The sequence below is a fragment of the Talpa europaea genome, assembly GCF_964194135.1.
Source record: "Talpa europaea genome assembly, chromosome: 6".
Taxonomy (NCBI): Eukaryota; Metazoa; Chordata; class Mammalia; order Eulipotyphla; family Talpidae; genus Talpa; species Talpa europaea.
Window position 1 is genome coordinate 37,942,119 of NC_140072.1, and position 25,253 is coordinate 37,967,371.

The 25,253-nt window shown below is 41.1% G+C and overlaps 1 protein-coding gene across 2 annotated transcripts in view; it reads right to left on the reverse strand.

Annotated features, from left to right (window-relative positions):
• Positions 1-24,748, reverse strand: part of NPAS2 (neuronal PAS domain protein 2) — a gene marked incomplete at both ends in the record, with an annotated part of 86,118 nt that extends 61,370 nt beyond the window's left edge. The window contains 3 exons of one of the 2 annotated variants that reach the window (XM_084235406.1): positions 824-915; positions 7,441-7,589; positions 24,696-24,748. In XM_084235406.1, coding sequence (XP_084091532.1) covers positions 824-915; positions 7,441-7,589; positions 24,696-24,727 — 273 coding nt within the window. The remainder of the gene's footprint in view (positions 1-823; positions 916-7,440; positions 7,590-24,695) is intronic. The other variant, XM_084235405.1, reaches the window with a different exon arrangement.
• Between the last annotated feature and the right edge of the window lie 505 nt (positions 24,749-25,253).

Consider the following 25,253-nt stretch of genomic DNA (forward strand, 5'->3'; position numbering starts at 1 on the left):
GGGGGAGTGCTGAGGAGACACAGGGTCACTTAAGGTTGACACCCGCACACCATGTTGACATAATATGACCCCAATTAAAAGTCTAACTTAAAAAATACTTTTATTTTCGGGCCTCCCCGGTGGCGCAGCGGTTGAGCGCTGGGTTGCGAAGCTGCCCGCAGCCTCTGCAGCGCCAGTTCGATTCCCGGCTGCTCCCCGGCCACCACATGGCGCGCAGACCTCTCCTGCCGCCCGCTGCTCCCCTCAGCAGTGTACCTCGGTCCTTCTGCCTGCTCTGCTCCCCGCTCTGGCTCTGGTGAATTCTCTCACCCTCCTGCGCTTCTGACTGTACCCAGTGCTTGTATAAATAAATAAATAAATAAATCTTTAAAAAAAAAAAATACTTTAAAAAAAAAAATACTTTTATTTTCAAAATGTATTCCGCAAAGGGAAGAAATAAAAGCATTACATTCTTAAGGTGAGATGCTCTGAATCAAATGGTAGTGCAGAGCTGCGATCTGCTCTCCTTCCTTCCCGTCACTACCTGTCTTCCAGCCCCAGCCCCACCAGTGTCCCCAGCTAGGTGTCCTCTGGTTGAGAAAACATGGAGTGAGTCCATCCTGCAGGCACTGTGGCAACTCACTCACATTCAGTTCAGGGATTCTTGCTTGTAGTTCCCAACTCAGTAGCCCTACTATAAGCTATTGCAGGCAAAGGGTTTCCATTACAAGACCACTTTCCAGGGTCCAGAACGATTGCTTACTTTGAGCCCAGAGTTTTATACGGAATAAGTAACTACAATTTAATTTGCAAATGATCAAACTAATTTGAAGCTGATTTTTACCTCCAACATCAGCTGAGTGAATTCTTCATTACTGAGAAATGAAGGCTTCCAGTCTTGCTGAATGTCACAGATTTCTGTTTGTGCTGAGACTTCTGAAAAAAAAAAAAAAAAAAAGGCAAGTTTTTATATTTAAAAGCACCAAGAAATTGGAATTAGCAAAGAAGGCACATGTTACTTCTATGTAATTTTACGTGAATTTCTGTGTAGTTTAATAGATGCCAATATATGGAAATATCTTACCCTGATTCCAAGGGTTGGGAACTTTGGTTGTAATGGGCTTAAAAACACTTCCTGATGTTTCCACATTCCTTTAATGATGCTTAGGGGAGGGAGAGTACCCCACCCTCTGCATGGGTGTAGTGTCAGTCACTTAACAGGTGGCACAATCCCCAGAATTGCTACATGATAAAAACCATGAGCAGTGGTTGGAGTTAAACAGTTGCCACCTATCAGGGCAACAGGATAAAGATGAAAGATTGGGTTGGTGGGGCACATTTTTAAGCAGCTTCTTCATGGTTAAGGTGAAGCAAAAACACTTCGACAACATGGAATTTTCAAAATTCCAGAAACATCTTGTGGTAAATAACCTACTTAGTCTATGAAGAAAAAAATGTGGTTTTTTTTTCATCATTTCCAGTTACTGAAGTAGTAGTATGTGCTACATAAGCACATGTGATTTAGCTGCTTTGAAGGTCAGAATTTCCTTTTCTCAAAAGTTTTTTGGGCTAATCTCTGGTTAGATAGATTCACAGAACTATCTTGCACTGCAGATAAAACAAATAGTCATTGGCCTATCTGGAATGCCTTCAGAATAATTGTTCTTTTGCCTTTTTTGAATGAACGCTGTATTTTATTGCTGAAATATACCTGAGATTATTACAATAGTTCAACTGCTATACAGAATATATTTGTTTTTCCTACCATTTAGCTTGTTATCTTTAAAATAACCATTTTGCTCACTTTATACAGTAAGAGGAAAGTTGCTTTAGGGATTATTTCTTTGGTGCTATGAAAAGCCAAAGTGTCTGTGATTTTATCTTCTACCTCAAAGGAACTTCAACAACTTGCTGGAAAATTGTAAGCAGATAATCTATAAACTTTAAACATTTAAAGCTTTTTTGCTGACCCTGGTTGCTGGTAGTCTTTCTTACATGGGGCTTGGAGAATGCATCCTGCTACCCAAGTGAATGAATATGAATGAATTCATCGGTTACTTGTGAAAGAAGTTAATGAGAAGGGCTGAGCTACATGCATGACTACAGAAGTCTTCACATGCTCAGTCACCCAACATTCCCTGCAATGCTCAGCTCTACCAGGAAGGTTTCTCCCATCTTTATTTCAGGAAGAACAAGTTGTTGCTATTAAACAAAATTGGATTTTTGTGTTCCTTTAAAGGAACACAAATGAGCCACTCACAGTCCCTGGTCACAGAATACAGGAAGCAACCCAGCAGATGGTCAGTCAACAGCACTGATGAGGGCCAGCAGATGGGACCTCACAGCTGGGTGCCCCTGTGGCCAGAGTCTGCACTTGGCACAATGTATGCTGGGAAGCAGAGGTTGTGCACTCACAAATCTGGGTCAGAGTTCATCCTGAGGTATCAGCTGAGACAAGGATGAAAGGGTGGTATTTCCAATAGTCCCTCAGACAATTGGTTGCCACAGTTTGACCAGTTAGAAATGACCAGAGAAATGCAAACAAATTAACTCTATCAATGCTTTCCTCTCTTTCCCAACATATGCAGCCATCTGTGAGATTCTTTTTGACTTTTGGGATCAAACTATAGGTTAACTGCTTGTCCAGGCAAGAGTCTTTCCAGCAGCTCAAATTTGATTAGCGCACCATTAGAATTAATGTGAAAGAAAATTAAAGGCCCATTTAAGTAACTTTACATCATTTGATATGACTAGATATTTTCTAATCAACAGTGTAACAATACTGAAAACTGCCATTTCATTCACTGCACAATTCAACAATTTGCTTATAGTTCTTGGAAGTTAAGGCTGAATTCATAACAAGTTAAAAACATGTTAAAGCAAATGTCTCAAAGCAAGTTAAAAATGTGAAACTGAGAAATAAAATTCAGTGTTACAAACACTTCTTCATAGGTGTTTGATGTGATTAATACCATAAACTAAAGGTTACAGGGTAGGATTAGCAAAGAGGTGTGGTCAAATAGCAAGGGAAACAAAACCATTCTGGGGATAATTTTTGTAGAAAGAATTTCAATTAACAGTTGAACCCCACTGCTGTAGAATAAATTGTGGTTGAGCCCTAGAAAGTTTGCCTCCCCATTGCTCCTGATATATGTAAATAAGAAGCAGTATATTTTTGGGCTGCTTGTGGTCAAAGAAAAGTCTGGAAAATGGGTCGGAAACTATTTGCTGGGCTGTGCAAATACTACTGTGTCCAACAGGGACAGTGCTCTGCAGCCTTCTCCACCCCACCTCCGTCCACTGAGATAGACGTGTTAAAGGTCATGAATAAGGTATGGGATTTGATATTGGGAAAAAATTATATTAAATCAGCTTGAGGAAGAGGAAAGCACACAGATCAGCCTGGCCCTGAAGAAGGAACATTTAAATGAGCATGGATATGGATGTCTAATATGCCTTTCTATTTACATAATTTAAGGGTTTCTCTCTTATAATAGATACTGCTGACACAAAATTTCTCTACAAAGAAACATGGTGAGATTCTCATTTTTGAGTTGGATTACTTCAAAGAGAATAGTATGCATTCCAGGATCAAGATTGAGCCCCCAAGATGAGAAAATAGGGATGCTTGAAAGATTATTTAGGAAAGAGCTAAATATTTATAACGTCTACCCGAACCTAATCATCTTTCCCTATTTATCGTCTGGCATCCCTCAAGCATGAAGGCAGTAAGCATGTCTAAATTCACAGTTCTTATTCCTGGCTGCACACTGCAATCACCTGGGGAGCTTTAAAAGCACTGCTGCCTGGGCCTTACCCAGTGGTGTGCTGATAAACGACTCTCCACTCCTACAACAGAAATCCAGATGGGTGGTGTCTACCCATTTCTCTGGCATAAGTACTCCCACCATGAAGCTTATAATCGACCAATTGGAGGTCAAATGTCTTGCAAAACTTCTGAAAATTTAACAGTCACCTTTTGTAAGCTGGTACCAGTGAGGTCCAGCTCACAATATGTATTTTAAAAGCACCTCAGATGATTCTAATGGGCAGCAAGGATGAGAACCAGTAGTCTAAATGGTCCACTAATGAACACCTGACATGGCGCAGCTATAATACAATATCTTAAAGGGGCCCATGAGTCACCTCTTATGGAGAAGCAGTGTGGTGTTGTGACAAAAACTTGGGCTCTTGAAACATACTGCCTGGTATAGATTCCACATCTTCCTGCCTGTGACTTGGGTGAGAGGCCAGCATTTCTGTGCCTCAGTTGCTTCATCTGTGAAAGGGTTCTAATTCAAAGGTTACTGTGAAGCACAGATGAGTTACTATATGTACAGTCCTTTGAACAATGCCTGGCTCATGATGGGCCCTGAATTAACACTGACCATATTATCCTCTACCCAACTGAAGATGCTTGTGGAGTTCATGTCCATTTGGATTATAAGCAAAGAAAAGTTACTGTGGGTTTTGTTTTTGCTTTAATCCAATTTTTGGTCTAACCAATAATATATCTTTATAAAATCTGCTATGGATTTTTTCCCCAAATATGGAGTCAGCAAGGATGAGTGAGATCCTGGCATGATCCTGGTTGCATTTAAGTGGGCTCTACAGAGTATGCCTTCATCTTATGAAAAGGGCGAGATGGAGAAAGTTGCTCCTGAGGAGGCTGCATTTCTGCTGACTGATACTTTCCAGGTCCCAGATTTGATAATTCTATAATTCCACAGTGGAGAGAGCCCAGCATAAATGTCACACTGATGAACTTGATCCCAGTTGTCCTATTTAACAGCTGTCCTGCTTCTCAGTGGCACTGACCTAGTTTGAGTAATTTGAACAAAACATCTTGGTAATGAAATCAACCTGCTATTTTACTTGGCTAAATCATTATTAGGAAATATAACCATTCTGATTATATTATTGGGACAATCAAATAGTGCTGCAAGACTTTATTCCAACTTTATTCCTTCTTGTTCTTCCCTTTCAACAAAAGCAATTAATATTTTCTTTACTCTCCCCTGGGTAGCTTTGGGGAAGGGGGAAAAAAGGCTTTATCGTTACTGTCACATTTTAATAGGTATATACAATTATTAAAGAAATGGTAAAAGAATCACAAGTATAATGAAACTTTCCAGTGTCCCAGCAGTGCCCTTCTCCATGAAATCATCTTGTCTAGGAAAATGTGCAGTGAAAGAGAAGCATCACTGAAAGCACAGAAGAATTGTAATTATCTCCTCAATAATCTGACATTTCTGACTTTATTATGTTTAGTGTCATGGTTAAGGAAAAAGGAATTGGCTCTTCTTGCTAGTTAATAGCTACTGAACCCTCTTATCTACCCTCCAATATTTTTTGTGTACCATTCATAGGTGAGTGGCAGGGCAGGGTAGTCAGTACTAAGAGGTAAAAGGGGTTGAGGGAGAGTAAAAAGAAGAGACCATGATTTGAAAAAGACGTAAGTTCAAGGATGGATTCAATAGTAAGTTCATATTATAGGATGCACTATACCAATGAAAAAGAACTGGCCACAGCACTGGATGAACACAGACTAATCTCACAGACATCATGTTCATTACATTTGATTCCTTCTGAGTAAGTCCCACAGGCAAAATCAATCTGTGGTATGTGAACTCAGAATAGAAATTAGCTTAGGGGAAAGCAGAGGTAGATAGGAAAGGGTATCTATTGGGGAAGTTTCTATTTCTTGACATGGGTGTTAGTTTCCAGCTGTGTTTCCTTTGTGGTAACTAATTTAACTGTGACTAGTGTATTTTCTGCTTGTATGTTACACTTTTATAAAATATTAAAATTTTTAAAAAATGAATGGAGTACTGGGATAACTGGTTATCTACAAACAAAAGGATGGATTATGACTCCCTACTTTACTCCATATATAGAAGTTAACTCAAAAGGGATCAAACATTGAAATGTTCTATGTATAGTTTTTACCTAAATGCTTAAAACTAAAAACTCTTAGAAGAAAATATAGGTATAAATATTCATGGTCTTAGGTTAGACAATGGTTTCTTAGATGTGATATCTAAGGCGCACACAATCACCAACAAGATTAATTGGATTTCATCAAACTTAAAACTATTGTGTGTTTAATACACACAATACATCATTACATCATTAAGTACATCATTAAGGAAGTGAAAAGACAACATACAGAACAGGGGAAATATTTGCAAATTATATGTCTGGTAAGGGTCTAGAATCCAAAATATGTAAGGAACATTTACAATTCAACAAAAACAATAAACAATCCATTTTTAAAAATTGGGTGAGGAATCTGAACAGATGTTTTTCTAAAGTACACATACAAATGGCCATGAAAAGTTCAAAATTTGAGTTATCAGGGAAATTCAAATGAAAAACACAATGAGATATCTCTTCCTATCCAGTAGATAACACACACACACACACACACACACACACTCACTATTAAGTGTATGTGAGGATGTGGCAACCTCATACATTACTGCTGAAAATGTAAAATGGTACAGCTGCTGTATAAAACAATTTGGCAGTTCCTCAAATGTGAGGTGCCATTTGACCAAGCAATTCTGCCACACGTTTATACTCAAGAGAATTAAAAAATATACATCCACTCAAAAACTTGAACATGAATGTTAGTAGCAGTGTTATTTATAATATCCAAAAAGTGGGGACCGTCCAAATATCCATCAGCTGACAAATATGACAAAAATGGAATGAAATACCAATACTTGTTAAAATATGGATGCTAAATGAAAGAAGCCAGGAACAAAAGACCATTTGTATGAAATGCCTAGAACAAGCAAACCTAGAGAGACAGAAAGTAGATTATCAGTTGCCAGGTTCTGGAGGGTGGGGGAAATGGGAAGTGACTGCTAACAGGTATGCAGTTTCTTTTGGGATGAGCAAATTAAATAGTATGACAGACAGTTTTGTAAAATAATAAAGCCCACTGGATTATACATTTTAAAAATGGTAAATTTTTTGTATGTGAATTATATACCAATAAAGTATGGACTTGAAATTAAGTAAATTATTTACAATTTTATTTTTTCTCATACTGTAGCACAGAAGGCCAAAGTGATTAGGGATGGTGGCAGAGATAGATGGAGTTACCAGTATAGTCTGATCAGAAGGAAATGAACACTTGGACACTGCATAAAAAATGCTTGCTCCAGACATTTTTAATTAAGACACTCCTACTGTTAACACCACCCCATCTGGGTGCTACCTATAAGGTGACTTGGATTGTCACCTCTGACAATTAAAAAAGTGTCCGCTCCCAAACCTGCTGGAGATGGAGCTATCTTCGAGGGTGGAGTGCCTTTGAAAAAGGAGGCCTATGACTGGTGAGACTGGGCATTGCTGGGGACAGGAACCAAGCAGAAAGACTAGTTTGATGAGGTCATAGCCAAATGCAAAGGGCAGGAACAGAACACAAATGATGAGAAGCATAACCTTTACCATTATGTTTCTGCAAAAATCCGATGACCTTCTCCAGCACAGTGGTTTTGTCCATTTTCCGTGTGTTGCCAGGGAGCATGGAGCTAAGTTCTTTGATGAGCACATTGAACTGGTCCCGACGCTTCTTCTCAGACTTATTTCGAGAAGCTCTGTAAACACAAAATGCACAGATTATCGGAACATTCCACTTCATAAAGACTTCATTAGGAAATGGAGGTACTTCCTATCAGAGGGTATTCTATTGGGATCATCTTATCAAAACACTTCAGAGAAAGTAACATTCATCACATTTCAAAGCTGAGTAATGGGAACACAAAAATGTTTTGCTGGAGTCTTGGCCACACAGAAAGATTTAATAAGGACGCTCTGACTCAGATGCAAAATCTTACATAGGTTGGCGCTGTCTTCAGGTGCTGCTCACTCTGTCTTTGCAGCACAAACAACATGCTGTTTATGAAGGTGGCTGCCTGCAGCCAGAGGGGTTCACGCTAACAGCCTTCTTTGGGCTCAAACCAGGTCCCCTCCCACCCAGAGCACCCAGCCTCTGGTGCCAAGTCATGAGGACTGGCCAAGTGTTCTAAGTATCCAGCAGAGAGCCAGGTCCTCCCAGACCACATGTCTTGGCTACTCCCCAGAGTGTTTCATGTTGTTGGGGAGATAAGACACCCCACATAAAACTATCTCTGAGCTGAGCCCAATCCAGGGCCCACATATGACAGGCTGCATGCACAGGGTTGTCAAGCTGCTAAGAGAAGCTGAACCTCTTCGAAAATGACATGAAAGAAACTTACATGAAAATTACTAAGTGGAAGAAACCAATCTGAGAGGCTATACATTGTGTGATTCCAACTATGTGATGTTCTGGAAAAGGCAAAACTATGGCAATTGTAAGGAGTTCAGTGGTTGCCAGCGGTGGAGGCAGGGGAGAGAAGAAATAGCTGCAGCACAGAGGGCTGTTAGGGCACTAAAACTGCTGTGTAAGGCATGCTAATGATGGAGACATGTCCCACATTTGTCCCACAGAATGTACCTCACCAAGAATGGAACCTAATGTAAAAACTGGACTCTGGGTGATAATGATATATCAGTGCAGGTTCATCAACTGTATCAAATGTATCACATTCCATTTGATAATGTGATGGGGATGTTGATCATGGGGGAGGCTATGATGTATACGGACAGGAGGTATGTGGGAAATCTCTGTACCTTTTATTCAATTTTGCTCTAAACCTAAAACTGCTCTTTAGAAAAATTAGGCCATTAAAAAGTGACATACTACACTGCACACATATAGAAAGATTGGAGAGGAGCTTCTCGGCTTGAGGGGAAAGCCATCTCCCCCAAGCCACCAAGGCACCTCTGAGGAATCATAAGATGCTGAGAACTTGAATGGGGAAACCACAAGTGTGGGGACCACTCCACTAGCCAACCCATCCAGGACACCTGACCCTGGAAGTGGTCCTCACTCTCAGGAAGCTGGGGTGTCAAGGCCCAGAGTTGTCTCACAGTCACAAGGCCCAGACCCTCATGTACAGCTTATTCAAAGGAGAGATGGTGGGCTGGAAAAACTCAACCACCCCTCCCAAATTCACCCAGGACAGATTTGTTCTAGAAAATCAGCTCAGTGAGAGAGAATCCAGGGGCCACTGCTGCTGGGCAGGCCCTGGACCTGGGATCAAGTCCAGGGGAAACGAATCACTCCTGGGGAAACGAATCACTCATCAGGAAGCCACTGGTAATTATCCAGCAGGACACAGTGCTGGTGACTTACGACAACTCAACAAGTTCCCAGCACAAGGATGCACCGTTCCTGGGGAAGGTATCAGTAGCCATAGGTGTTCATATCAATAAAGACTCTGCTTCCCCAAACTGCCCTTGGAAACACAGGAACACATTCCAAATAGCCTTTCCGAGACACCAAGGTGAATTAAGTCCTGTTTGCCTCTGCCTAATTACACACACCCTGACTTGATCTCAACACACCCATTTACAAAGAATCTTTGATGATTCTCTTACAGTACGGGCTGTTTTCTGGTAATACCTGAGGTCTCCTTTAAAGCTTGCCTAAAGTGTATGGTCATGCTCCTCTTTCTAACTTTGCCTTATTCCTACTTCTTCTTGGATGTTTGGGAAGACCTGAAATTCTTAAGGGGTTTCTACAAAGGTCTGGCTCCTGGCTGGAGAAACTCTTCACATTTGTTCTCTTTCCCAGTTAGAGACTCACTGTAGGTGTATCAGCAAGATGCTGAGCTGCCTTTTTTTGCCTGTCCAGGGTAAAAAGCAGTGTTCAAACACATGGGAGAGAAGAAAGGAACCTTTTAACTTTCTGAGCGACTGTCTATGCATTATAAATAATTTTTTGGCCTAGATTTTAAAGAATGACATGCAACCTCCTTAGCCAAAAAAAGCTCTGTTCCTGTCCTAGTTTGCCCATTATAAATTATTTGTGAGCCGATAACACCCGGCTCATTATTACTCTGTTCTCTTCTTCAATGGGTGTAATGACAATGAACATGGCCTGGCAGAGAAGACGACGAAGACTTATATCATTAGTGACAGAAACACAAGCCTGTTTCTGTCAGCCTCTGCCTGGGACACACTATGGTGTCCACTGGAAATCGGTCATTGTCAGCTGGATCTGCAGCTCTGAGGCAAGAGAAAGAAAACGAGCATAGAATGACCTTATTTCCCATAAGGAGGGCAGTGGGCAGGTTCTGAAACCACCAAACATGAGGCACTGGGACAACAGGTTAGAAGACATTCAAACATCTTTTAAGGCATTATTGACAATGAGTTAAATTCATCCATGTTAAATGTAAGTTTGAGGGATTTGAGTAATTGTGTATTCACCACCTAAAACCAGAAATAACACAATATAACGCTATTCTCTCATCCTAAAAGGTTTGATTCTGTATCTTTTATTGATGATCTTCTTCCCTTCACTACAGGAAACCAGTGAAGTGCTGTTGCCTTAGTTTTGCCTTTTCTGGAATCCTATAAATGGAATCAGACAGTATACAGTCTTGACTTCCATTTAGCATCCAATTTTTGAGACTTTCCCCTTTTTACATATATTAATCTTGCAATCCTTTTGACTGCCGACTAGTATTCCATTGCATGAGGATGCCATAACACTTGGGTTGTTTCTAGCGGGGATATTAAGAATAATGCTATTATGAACATTCATATTTGTGTCTTTGTGTAGACATACACATTTATTTCTCATGGGCAAATACACATCCAAGAGAAGTGGAATTTCACTATGAAATTGCTGGGTTATCTGATAGAAGAATGTTTAATGTTACAAGACACTGCCATACTGTTACACAAGGTGGTTGAACCATTTTTACATTTTCACCAGCAGCATAAGACAACTCCACTTGCTCCACTTCGATACCAACACTTGGTAATGCCAGTCTTTTTTTCACTTTAGCCATTGTAGTATTATTTCTTTGTGATTTAGTGTGCATTTTTTGATAACTAGTGATGTGGAACACCTTTTCACATGCTTACTGTCCTTACATATTGCTTCTTCTGCAAAGTGTTTGTTCAAATCTTTTGCCTGTTTTCCAACCAGGCTGTCTGTTTTCTTATTGAGTTTGGGGGGGGGGGAGTGTTAGGAGGGGGTTAGGAGGGAGGGGTGGTACATGTGTGTGTTTTAAAAATATATTGCCACAAGCCTCACCCTTTGATTTTTGAATGCAGAGTTTGTAGAGCCCCAGGTTATCTCTTCTGAGGTCTGTCATGGTACCCAGACAACATCTACTGGCACTTACAATGTAGAAGCAACTATATGAAGTACTTTACATGTATTAATTCATCATTCCCATTTCACAGGTGATAAAGTCGAGACACTGAGTGCTTATATATCTCACTGACCAATGCCACAAGACTAGGAAGTCGTAGAGCACTAGGGTTCCTAGTCTGGGAAGCATTGCCTTCTACCTCCTTTTACAGCTTCCTCCAAAACCATCTATGTCAGGGTCTATTTTGGAGTTATACACCAGTGCTCTGGGAGAACAGAAATGAAAGTGACATACTGTGCTGTTTGAGTTTATAGCATAGAAACAAAACATACTCTCTGGAAAATGGCACTACATTGCAAAGAGAATGATGGTGTTTGTGTTCCAGGAGGGATTCTGCAGAAAAACCAAAGAAAGATTTCGTATCCAGCTCCTAAGCAGCCCCTCAACTTCCATGGTCATCTGTTGTTGTTGGTATAGCCACACCTCACCAAATATTTCTGGTTTCCTTCTAGACAAAGTAGGACTGAATTTCTCTGCCCAAGAAGTAAGGGGTGGCCACAGGACTTGCTTTGGCAAGGAATGTAGGCACACCAGTCAAATGTCTTCTCCAAGTGTAAGCTAAAGAGTTAGTATAAAATCTGTCAAATTCCTTTTCCCTGCTTTGGGAACGGAAGAGGTGAAGCCTCTCTCAGCCCAGGTCCCTGAGTGAGGATGTATTACAGCAAAAGTTCAGTCAACTTGTGACGAACAGGTAGGATTTACTGAGACTTGGGGGATGTTTGTTACATCAGCCCAACAGCCGATCTGGATGGGAAGTGTGGGGATTGAGGCAGAAAGTCACACAGGGTATAAATCAGGGATCCCTTTTTTCAGTGACTATGGACAGACCATGGAGGGGAAAACAATCAGATCACCTTCCAGGCACCATATCTGGCAGCACAAGGGCTTCCTACACTTCTGGCTTGAGGGTTCCCCAGGTAGAAGCAATTATATCCTTGTTCTATATCTTTACATTAGCCCCTTCTGTGCACGAGACACCCCACCAAGTAACATGGGGAAGTCAAAATGACCAGGTCTTGACACCCAATTCAAAAAAACTTAGAGTCTAGAGGAAGAGATGGAACTCACATGTTAAGAGCTCTTGCACAAGGTGCAATGTGATACGGGTGAGGTGAGAGGTTGAAACATATGGCTAAGGGAATTCATGAAGGAAAGAATTGGTCGTGAGAAGTAGGCAGAGAAGCCCTTAGGGAGGTGCCCTGAGGGGTGAATGGCAGGTCACCCATGGATAGCTGTAGGAAGAGCTGAGTGGTCGAGTCTGACAGGAGAGTTGGGGGCGGGTGGGAGGCTAAAGAGTAGATAAGAAGAGCAAGGCCAACCACAGCGTCTGCAAAGCCAGACCAGGAATCTTGTCTCAGCCACTGGATGAGTCTGGGACAAGGTGTTGACAACTAGTCTGAGGAAAATGGGCTGAGGCATCAGAGAAAGGGCAAGAGGGATTCAATATAGGGGAAGTGAGCAGGGTCAGGAAGGAGAGGCAAGGATGCCCTGTATGGCCTCTGTTCACCACCACTAACCAAAACCGCAGTAAAAAGTTGCAGAGCAGATGAAGCGGGTGCAAGGCAAAGAAGTTCTGTCTAGAACAAACGAACGATTTGTACTCTAAAATTAACATCCAGGAAACTTTTTCTTTTGGGCATAGCTCTATAAATGTTAGCACATGTATAAATTTATGAAACCATCATCACAATCAAGAGAACAGTTCCCTCCCAAACTCCCTCATTCTCTCCAAAAGTGTCACCCTTGGCAACCCCTGTTGTGTTCTCCATCACTACTCTCTTTTCAAGAATGTCTTAGAAATACAAGCATGCAGTATGTAGCCTTTTGGACTTGGCATCTTCTACTGTGCCCAAGGCCTCTGAGATTCACCCTGGTGTGTCCATCAATACCTTATGCATTACTTCTGAAGTGTTTTCTATTGCATGGTTAAGTGTCAGCACTATGAAGCAATCCACAGCTACTACAGCATGAGACTGATCCCCAGCCAGGGATGTGACCCACATAGCATAGCAGACCTCTCCTGTCTCACCCACTGCTCCCTTCAGCAGTGTATTTCAGTCAATCCACCTGTTCTGCTCCCCACTCTGTCCCTGCTGAATCCTCTCACTTGCCCCCCATACCTCTGGCCTGCACCCCAGCTCTTGCATGCATAAATAAATCTCTTTTTAAAAATACCATAAATAAATAAAATAATACCATAAAATGGATGAATGGATGAAGGAAGTTATTTTCAGTGTTTATGAATATGGCTGCTGTAAACATTTGTGTACAGGTTTTTATGTGAACACTTTTTCAGTTCTCTGAAGTAAGTAACCTGGGAGGGGGATAGCTGGATCATACGGAAAGTGTATGTTTAACTTTATAAGAAACCGCTAAACTATTTTCCAGAGCGGCTGTACCATTTTATCTTCTCGCCAGCAATGCATGAGAGATCCAGATGTTCCACATCCTCAAGGGTGTTCACATTGTCAATACCTTTTATTTTAGCTAATCTAAGAGATGCGCAGTACTCTCGTAGGGGTTTCAATTTGTGTGTTCCTAATGGCTAATGACATTGAACATCTTTTCATGTACTCTTTTGCCATCTGTACATATTCTTTGGTGAAGCAGCTAGTTATGTCTTCTGCTTAATTTTAAATTGGATTGTTTGTTTCCTCACTACTGAGTTTTAAGACTTCTTTGACTATTCTGTTACAAGTCCTTTGCTGGATATGTGATTTGTCAGTATTTTCTCCCAGCCTGTCTTTTCATTCTCTTAAAAAGCACTGTTTTTCCTTTAGAGATTTTGCTTTTGGTGTTACTATCTCTTTTTTTTTTTGAAGATTTATTTATTTTTATACAAGAGCTGGGGTACAGGCCAGAGGCACAGGAGGGTGAGAGGATTCACCAGAGACAGAGTGGGGGGCAGAACAGGCAGACCAATGAAATACACTGCTGAGGGGAGCAGCGGATGCGACAGGAGAGGTCTGTCGTGCCATGTGGGACCCTCTCCGGCCGGCCGGGATCCAACCTGCGCTGCAGAGGCTGCGGACAGCTTCACAGCGCTACGCTCAACACTCTGTGCCACGGGGTGGAGGCACGGGGGGCTGGTGTTACCATTTCTAGGAATCCTTTGCTTAACTCAGGCCACAGAGATTTCTCCTGTTTTTTTTTTTTTAAGAATTTTATAATGTTAAACATTTTACATTACACTTATGACCCATTTTGACTTAGTTATTTTTATTATAGGTAAGGTTTAGGCTAAAGTTTGTTGGTCCAATTGTTCCAATTCTGTTGAAAAGACATTTCCACATTGTATTACCTTTGTAAGAAATTAACTGTTCACATTTATGAAGCTCTACTTCTGGATTCTGGATTCTCTGTTTTGTTCTATTGACCTATGGATCACCAACCCTCCGTTGATATTATACAACTCCGATTGCTGGAGCTAGAAGTAAATCTTAAAATTGGATGATGTGATTCACCCAAGTTTATTCTTCTTTTTTAAAAATTATTTTGGTTATTGTAGTTTCCCTGCTTTTCTATTACATTTTACAATCAACTTGTCTGTATTTTTAAAAGTTTCTGCTGGGATGTTGATGAAAATGATTTTAAATCTATGGACCAAGGTGAGGAAAACTGGAATTTACTCTGTTGAGTCTTCCAATATATAAACATGTCTCTCCATTGATTTAGATCTTCCTTTATTTCTATTTAGATCATTTTACAGTTTTTACATATATATACATATATATATATATATATATATATCTCCCATACATGTTGATATTTGTATTTTGTATCCATGTATTTCATTCTTTTAGACTGATTACTAATGGTACTGTGCTTTTAATATCAGTTTCTAAATAGTTCATTGTTAGCCTAAAGAAAGAATATTTGTGTGTGTTGCCACTGTTAAATTCATTTATTAGTAATACACATATATATTTAATTTATTTCTGGTAGGTCTCTTGGGATGTTCTCTACACACAATCATGTGATCTGAGTATAAGGGAATTACTGTTTCTTTTTTCTAATCAATATGCATTTATTTTTCTTATCTTTTTGCTCTGGTTAGGTTGCAGGATAATGTTGAACAGGAGTGGTAAGACCAGATACCCTTGCCTTATTCCTGACATTAGGGGGAAAACATTTGGTCTTTTGCAGTTAAATATATTAGCTATAGGTTTTATGTAAATGCCCTTTATAGGGTTACAGAAATTCCTTCCTACTCTTAGTTTGTTGATTTATATCATGAATATAAGTGAATTATGTCAAATTCTTCTTCTGCATCAATTAATATGATCTTGTGGTTTTTATTTTTCTTCCTTAGTCTGCTAACTTGGTGACTGACATGGATAGGTTTTCAGATGTATAGTCTTCCATTCCCTGGATAAAACTCCATTTAGACATGATCATATTTGGATATGACTCACTAATGTTCTGTTGAGGATTTTTGCATCTATTTTCACGAAAAAATATTGCTCTCTTGTGTTGTCTTTTTCTGGGTAATGCTGGGTAAGTTGAGAAGTATTTCCTACTCTTCACCTTTCTGGAGGAGACTATGTAAAACTGGTAAATATTTCTTCCTTTAATATTTGGTGATATTCAATAGGATCATCTGGATTTGGAAATTCTTTCAGTAAGTTTTTTTTTTAAAGATTTATTTATTTATGCATACAAGAGCTAGGGTACAGGCCAGAGGCACAGGAGGGTGAGAGGATTCACCAGAGACAGAGTGGGGGGCAGAACAGGCAGACTGACTGAAACACACTGCTGAGGGGAGCAGCGGGCGAGACAGGAGAGTTCTGCTGTGCCATGTGGGTTGCTCCCTGGCCAGCCAGGGATCGAACTTGTGCTGCAGAGGCTGAGGATTGCTTCATAGTGTGGTGCTTAACCCCTTGCGCCACCAGGGAGGCCCTCAGAAAGATTTTATTGCAAATTCAACTACTTTATTAGTTATGGGACTCTTTAGATTATTTCATCTTGTATGAGTTTTGGTAGTTTATGGTTTTGAGTAATTGGTATGTCTAAGTTCCTGAATTTACATGGATGCAGTTGTTCACAGTAATCATTCATGGGACTTTTAATGTCTGAGAAGTAGGCGGTGATATCTCCTTTTTGATTCTTGCTATTGGTAATTTGTGTGTTTTTATTTTTTCATTTTTGCGATATGCTTGCCAATTTTATTGATTTAAAAAAAACACCTTTTGGCCTATTGGTGTTTCTTTCCTATTATGTTTCTGTTTTGAATCTTACTGACTTTTGTTTTTACAGCTATTACTTTCATTCTTCTTTATATATTGAGGTTGTTTGCACTTATGTTTCTAATTATATGCGATGAATCAGGAATGAAGACAGAATCAATGAAAAGAAGAAAAAAACTGGCATCATGAGTGGGCTCTTCCTTTTAATTCCCTTCACCTGCAGACTGGTGGGGTTGGAAAATATCTTCAGTTTAAACTCTTCAGCATGCACTGGGAAACTATCCACCTAACCAACTTCCATACCAGGTGCTTTTCCTGATGTTTAATCCCAAGGCTGCCATCTTTTATACTGGCCCCAATAAGTCTAGTTCTGTTAATGGAGTAAATAGAACATGCTGATGGGAGAAAATAGAAGAGGCTCTCAGAATCAAATGCAGTGAAAGCTAAGGAAATCAAAAGCTTCCCAATAAAGTTGGAAAGCCATGGCCAGAACTGGTGATGGAAGCACTAGTGGGCTCCCTGCGCTGTCAAGAGCAGCTGGGGTTTTGAAAGATAGGTATAATAATAAGTATGCGAGCAGTATGCAGTTCCATGAAGAGTGGCTTTTTAGCCATGGAGGGTCTCTGTGGTAAGGAGCCAAAGGGATTTTACAAGCATGTTATTTTCATATTCTTGATCACCACTGCAGTGGTTGGGGTAGCAGGAGAATCAGCAAGGTCCAGTTTAGCTAAAGGAAAGTTAGACAAGTTACCAGATGTGAGTTCTCATCCTGATTCTGCCACTTATGCCAGGCAAGAGTGAGCAAGATAGTCCCACCTCCACAGGTTTCTCTGAAACTCTCCCCATTGAAAAGTGAATTCTAATTCCTTTTCACTTGCATATAGGTTGACTGGGCTCAGCTACTGGCTCCTATAGAACAGACAGCAGAAACGACACTGACTTCCAAGATTAGGTAGTTAGAGGATATACTCCTCCCTGCCCCACTCCACACTCACACTGCTCCGCCCCCTGCTTGCTCCCTCATGACCCCATCCTTGAGCCCAGATGTGTGATGTTACATATGGAAAGCAGAGGTCCCAGCAGATAGCCAACATCACCAGCTAGCCATGGGAATAAGTGTGTCTTCGCATAGTTCTGACCCACCACTTCTGACCCACCCACAGACCAGGGACAAGGTTCCCAGTTAAGTCCTACCCCTAAGGATCCATAGCAAAGTAAATGTCTTCGCTTTAACCCTACAGGTTTTGGGGTTGTTTGTTAAACAACAGCAGATAGCCAGGAGAGTTAATGCCTACATATAGGCCCATCAATGCCCACAGTTTCTTCCAGATAGGGAATTCTGGTATATTCCAACTGGGCTAACTAGTTCCACATCACAGGATGAGAAAGAAACTGATAGGGTATAGAACTATGCCTCCTAAATCTGAGTTTTATAAACTGAGCGGCTTATCAGATTAGGTCTAATGCCAGAAACAGAATGTGGTTGTAGAAGGAACTCAAATTTCTTATAGAGTTCAAACATATTAAGTCAGAGCTGACTTCAATGTCTGGAGAGGCAACAATGACATCCAAACTCAGGGGCGAGACATCAATTTTAAATATCTACATTAAGACAATTCCAGCCACGAAGATGATGGCTATCTGTAGGTGGGATGATTATAAATTATCTTACTTATTTTGTTAGATATTTCAGTATTTTTCAAATGTTTTTTGACATACTTTGTATGTAAGAAAATGCACAAAAGTGATGGGAATTAAGCTGATACATCTATTGCATAAGACAGCATTGGGGCATGAAATGTCATGAACTATTTGGAGAAGGGGGAAGGACCATAGCTACAGAAGGTTATTTTGTTGTTACTATTTTTTCCAAGATACCATTTTTAAAATGTAGGATTATATAAAATTGAAGCTATTTTTGCTTGTTTATTTACTAATTGCAGTCTTAGCACCTTTATTGTGCTACAGAGCCCTGAATCTTTCCAAAGGGGAGAAACAAATACTTCAAACTTGTTTTGGGGGTGTTTTCTGGGACTGGTGTTATTCAGAATGCATCTTGGGGAACTGGTGAAAAGCAAGTTCCAGTTAAGGTCAGGACTGCCCTACGAGTCCAGGCGTGGGTCCTCAGGGCAGGCCTACATCTCACTTCCAAAATGTGGGCAGCCTCCCTGCACACCAAGACAGTGGCATTTGAGGTGCTGCTGAGCTCAGGAGCCTCTAGCAGCTCCTGAGAAGGCTTCTTTTAGGTGTGTGACCATTCCCTCCTTCTTCTCCTCATCACCAGGAGCAAGTAGGATCAGGTTGGTGCTGCCCCCATTTCATGGAGAGCTTTAGAAACTCAGAATGGTTCCTAGAGCAGAGGCTGATGAAGCACTTGGGTGGGGGTGGGGGGCTGTTCTTTTCTCCTCAGACAGAATGGGGGCATCTTACTCTTAACTTGAGTTATCAGAAAATGCGGAGGCTCAAATGGGAAGCCAGCCTAATTTTCTGTGCTCCTCACTTAGAAGTTACACAGGGAGAATTTCACTGGAACATAGTCCTTAGGAACTTGTCACCAAAATTCTGAAAGCAATATTAAGCCTTTTGTGAGGAATTGCAGTGTTTCCAAGACTTCTGATGATCCTTTCTCAATTTAAAATTTATTGAAATTGTGGAAAGGGTTTTTTTTTTTTTAATAGAGGCATGTTTTATTTATTTATTTGTTTGTTTTTTTTTTTTTGTTTATGCATGCACTGGGTACAGTCAGAAGCGCGGGAGGGTGAGAGAATTCTCCAGAGCCAGAGCGGGGAGCAGAGCAGGCAGAAGGACCGAAGTATACTGCTGAGGGGAGCAGCAGGTGGCAGGAGAGGTCTGTGCGCCATGTGGGACCCTCCTCCGGTGGCTGGGGAGCAGCCGGGGATCGAACCGGCGCCACAGAGGCCGCGGGCAGCTTCGCAACCCAGCACTCAACCGCTGAGCCACCGGGGAGGCCCCGGGTTTTTGTTTTTTTTAAAAGATTTATTTTATTTATTTATGTATACAAGAACTGGGGTGTAGACGAGAGGTGTGGGGTGGGGGGTGTGAGGATTCACCAGAGACAGAGTGGGGAGCAGAACAGGTGGATGGGCTGAAATACATTGCTGAGGGGGGCAGCAGGTGAGACAGGAGAGGTCTGCTGTGCCATGTGGGTTAGTTCCCTGGCCAGGGATTGAAACTCATGCTGCAGTGGCTGGCCACAACTCGATAGTGCTGAGATTTAACCCATTACGCTATTCAGGGAGGCCCTAGAAAGAGTTTTTAATAAATAGTCCTTTGCCTCCAATGTCCCTAGAGAGATGTCTGGGTCTCCCTGAGCGAAGATATTCCAAGTTTCTGAGTTTTCTAAGCACACATTTCTTCTTTTGACAATTCTTAGACAACCAAAGGAACCCACCAGGGGAAAAGCCATAAATCCCAAGCAGAAGGAGGGCCCTATTTACTGCTGTTTACTGGGCCACAGTAAGAATTAGCATTCTCCCTGCAAATACAGTTCTACTTTCCTCTTTGTTTTGAATACAGAATCACTCATCTGGAAATTACAGGGTAATATAAATGAATCGTGTATCCTGTTACCTCTATATTTTCACTATTCCTGCTGCTGCCTTAATCACTAAATAAAACAAACAAAAAAGAAGCCTCCAAAATGTCTCTCTGCCATTTTCCCCCTGTGCTGGAGCTTTCCATGATTGTGATGTACATAAAACTCAATCAAGAGCCTATGAAAGAAAATCACAGCAAAATTAGCACCCCAGACCCCAGCTGGGAACATCAACACACACTGCATACAGTCATACTCTGTCATTCTGCACAGTGCCCACACACAGGGGCATTAACAAGGTGCCCACCTGGAGCCCAAGTCCTCCAAGTTGGTATGATCTTTGTGGACTGGACTGGCCATTCCTTTCAGACATACAGAATGTGTATCCAGATACACCAAACAATGAAATAAGGTCACCTCCCCTCTCAACCATGTTACCCTGCACAAAGGAGCACCTGGCTGAGAAGGGAACGCTCACAGATTCTCATCATCATCCCAGCGATGGGCAACACAGACCCTGCAGACATTGTTCTTTTTCCTGTACGCTTGCTTGTGTGAACCCGGACATAATTTGTCTAAAACCTCATTGAAGGCAGGGTAAGCCATGTATCCTTTTTTACATCTTCCACTTGCTTACCACATTAATTTATTGACAGGTTCTTGCAAACTGCAACTTTAAAAGAAATGGCACATAACTGACTCAGGTCCTCAAATAAGTTTGATGTCAGGCAGGAGTGTTTTATCCTCATAGACACAACAAAATGACATCGACTGGAATTTATTCTTTGAGGATTTATGGTACTTAGCTAACAATACTAGGTTGTCAGTGTTGAGGGGGGGTGGGGGGTGTGAGGGAATGGTCCCTGTCATTCGTCCCTGGAACTACACCTGAGGGTCTAGAAGCAACAACCAGCCTCTGAATGGCTCAAGTTTTTCCATCTTCAGCATCTACTCCTGCAAAAATTGCACATATAGACTCCCTCTTTGTTGTGTTGCAACTTCTCCCCTTCTCCTGAACCATTTTATCCATGTTTAGATGTAGGATTTGGGTCAGGGTAATAAAATAGGCTAGCTTGTGTTTCAGACCCAGCATTCACTCAAGAACCCCAAGAATGGCTATTGTTACCTACACTATTGATCCTTATTAACAAAATGCTCCCAACTCAACATTCATCCTCTTTCCTTCAATGAAAATACTGAGGGTAATGGAAGCAGAACTACACAGCTGATAAAAGAAAATGTAATTTTAATTAATGCTGATGAACTACTCATTTAATATGCATTAAATGAGGAGGTTACACAAAAGTTCTTTTCTGAGTGCTCAGTTCTATCAAGAAATGGAGTGAGCCATATTTCACAATACCACAGTGATAGAAACTTGTTTTTGTAGCAAAGCGAGGATTCCTACCAGCACTTTCTGTCCCACCCCTGAGGCATGTGAGGAATCAAAAGGAACAACTTTCATTTACTGAATGTCAAGAAAAGTAAGTAAGAGACTTCACTTTAGAAACTGATGAACTAGAATCCCTGCCGCCTCTGACTGGCTGTGTGATCCCTAAGCCTTAGGTTTATAACTGCCTTATGGGTCATGTGTCAAGGGGATATTGTGAGGATGAGAGAGTTAATGTATGCAAAACGAGCAGGCACACAGGGACTGTTCCCTATGTTTTAGGTTTTCTTATTGGCGCTGTGTACCACACACTGTGCCAAGGGGCTTCTACAAAGCTACATTTAGTTCCTGTGGTAACTGCATGGAGAAGTGGCCGCAATCATCACTCCCATTTTGCAGAGGAAGAAAATGAGGCTCAGAGAGGTTTAGGAACTTGTCCAAGGGCAAAAAGTAAAAGTGGCAAGATCAAAAACATGCTTGCCTGATTGTAAGCCTGTGAACTTCCTAACACATTACACCACTTCCTAGATGGCTACATAAACACACACACACACACACACACACAAACACACCATGCCACAGAACTGTCACATCAGACAGCCTTTTGACTGGAACACAAAAGGCAAACTGTGTACCTCATTATCCAGGGATTCCAAGTGACTCTCAATCAAACTGTTTCCTTTTTGAGGGCAAGGACTGTGTTTTTTATATCTTCCTTAAAGAAAACAGCACATAGTTCTAAACACACAATAAACACTCATTTAATACTCGCTGGATTTAATGGAAATTCAGAAAGAAAGTAGAACCATGTCCTGGTTCAGAAAAGTTGATTAAACAACCCAAATAAACAATGAATTCCCTAAAGCTTTGAAAACCTTGACTAACACCAGTGAATGTTTTCTGGAGACAATGAGAATTTTGATCTGAAGTTAAACATTTCTAATCTCATCAAAACTATCTTGTGAGTAAAAACAATTCCTATCAGGCCTCCAGGTGGGATTAGAGGGAAGGGCCTCCCATGTTGCTGTTTTAAAACCTGTAAAACTAGAAGCTTTGAGACTGATGCAATCTTAGGATTTCGTTTGTTTTGTCCTTTTTTTCCCCAACTGTTATGAAGGAGACTACTGCTATTCTGAGAACAGAGCCAGTTATTACCAAATATTCAAAACCCCTTTTCCATTTGAGGATGAGTGGGGGAGTAAGGGACAGCAGCCTCTCCATCTAGCATCTGTGCAGGGGAGTTTCCAACTAGGTGGTGGGGGGCAGATGGGTGGGGGTGGTGGAGGGTACCCAAGGCTCAAAGCAAATAGGGATGGGAATAAATGGAAAGAAATGACATACGATCTGATTAATTCCTAAGAATTTTTTTAGCCGAGATTTGATTGGAATGTCTGTATGTGGTGATCTCTGAGTATGGTGGAGCCCAAACGTGCATATTCTCTCTTCTTGATTTCCAAGTAAGTAGTACAGTAGAGAGGCAGGGCTGAGAGTGGGGGTTGTGGGAGGTAAATGATGGTAAAAGCAAAATGCCTGTGGACTCCAAAGTCACAACAGGGCAAGCTTATAGTCCAGATGTGCCAGGTAGACTGTATTACAGTTGGTTCTTGAATAACTCAGAGGCTACAGACAAGCACTGAAACTCCCCTGACTCCATCCCCCAAATTGAAGATGTTCAAATCCTTTATAGTCTTCCCTCTGTACCTACAAGTTCCACATCTATGGTTGGTTAAATCTGTGAAAGTGGAACCCAAGGATAAAAAATAAAAAACTTCATTATCAGTAGACCCAAGCAGTTCAAACTTCGATTGCTCAAGGATCAACTATAGTTAACACATGAAGAGATTTGCTTGTGGTCTGGGGGATAGGAACACAGACTAAGGTTTAGGGATCCTGTATGCAACTTCTGCTTTTGCCACTTACTACAGTTTTATGATGCTTGGCAAGTTACTTAACCTTGTGGAGTCTTACTTTCCTCATCTGTAAAAAGGGAATAACAAGGATACACTTCTCAAAGGAATGCTGCGGATATGCCAGGAGTTAATGCATATAAGATGACAGCCTGAAACTGTGCACCTAAGAGGACCAGGGTGCACAGAAGGTTCTCAGGGAATGCAAACCACCAATGCAGATCTCATTGCTAATGAGAATATTTTGTAAATGCACTATTGTAAAATTTTCCGTGTTTTCACACACAATGAATACTTAAAAAAAAGCTCCTTGATGTATTTTGCAACTGACTCCCAAAAAGACTTTAGAGGGGGCAGAACAGAAATGATCACTCTTGTGTTGCAGGTGAGAAAGTGGAGGTCAACAAAGAGAAGGTGTTTGTAGCTCATACAAGACAAGCCAGGAATGCAGCTATGATCTCTGCCTCCAGCCCCCTTCACAGCTCCTGGGAGGAAACCAAGGGGCAAAACACCCCAGAACAAAGAAATGGAAGTCAGCCTGCCCATAGCAAAGGACAAGAGAACTTGATTCCACTCTGTCTGGTCCTAGTATATTCATTTACATGTTGCTTGATTTTTATATGGATTTTTGCAACCCTTAGAGGCTGTGGTCTAAGGTTTGAAAAGCACTGTTCTGGGGAGCCCTGGTTCCTAATGCTAAGTGAAAGTCCTGTTATTTCAACACAAATGGGAGTATTTGTTTACATTTTTGTTATAAAGCATTTTCAAACATATGGAAAAGTAGATATAAGAGTGGAATGAACCCCCATCGCTGCTCTTCAATTTCAAAAATTCTGATGTCCATGCCAATCCCATTTCATCTACACCTCTGGCCATTACCCCTGCTCCCTGATTTTTCAAAGCAAATATTCGGGAATTAAACGCAATATAGATAATACATTGGAAATGCTTAGCACAGTGCAGAGGATTACTGTATGCTCAACATATGGGAACAATTCTTACTATTATTGTCCAAAGCCAGACAGTTCCCAGCAGCAGGGCCAAGATTTGAACCCAGGTCTGCCTGGCTGCAATCAGGCTGCTTTGCTTGGAAATGGCTGTCCTGAAAAAGTAGTAACCAGGGCTGGTGAAAGGAGTTCTAACAGGTCAATAGGGTTAATGCATTATATTAAAAATGTAAATCACTTGGCAAGTCCCCAACAATGAGGAATTTCAGGTTAGTAAGCAAAATTGAGGGAGCTGGTTTAAATATTTTTTAAAATAGCCCTTCACTATTTCAAGGATATTAGGACCCTGGGGCATGTCCCACAGAGTCTTGTGAGTGTTTTCACTTGTACTTGGTGAGGACAAGCAAGGTTCAGACTGACAGACCACATAGAACATTGCAAAGGGAAGACAAAGCCTTCTTACCTCTTTGCCCTGTCTTTCTCATCTTCATCCATTAGATTTTCTATGCAGTTTTTCCTGCAAAAAAGAACAGATGATTACCGTCTGCTTCTAGACCTTTCTTTGAGGTCTATTGGATGGTCATCATTTTGGTCTTATCTAACCCACATGACTTAGCCCAGAGATTCTCAAACTTTTTGGTTCCAGCAACCCTTTACACTCTTCACAATTATTGAGGACTTTGAAGAACTCTTGCCTATGTGGTTAAAACTGGGAAATTTTAAATACACAAGCACTCATTCCATTAGGTTTCTAAGTGATGAAGTTATCAAATATCTAAACCATCTGCAAAACCCCACTGTAGATTCCTAAGAGTAAAAAGAGCAAGTGATGTGTTAATATTAGAAAAGTTGTTTCGACCTCCTGGACCCTCCCTGGAGTCCTCACATTGCACTTTGAGAACCGCTTTCTAGACCCAGCTCAATGAAACATTTGCTTTTCTGAAACAAAGTCACAAACTGCCCATGACTTTCTAAAGGAGAGCATTTATTTATCTGTTCATCCAAAATATACACACTTGTC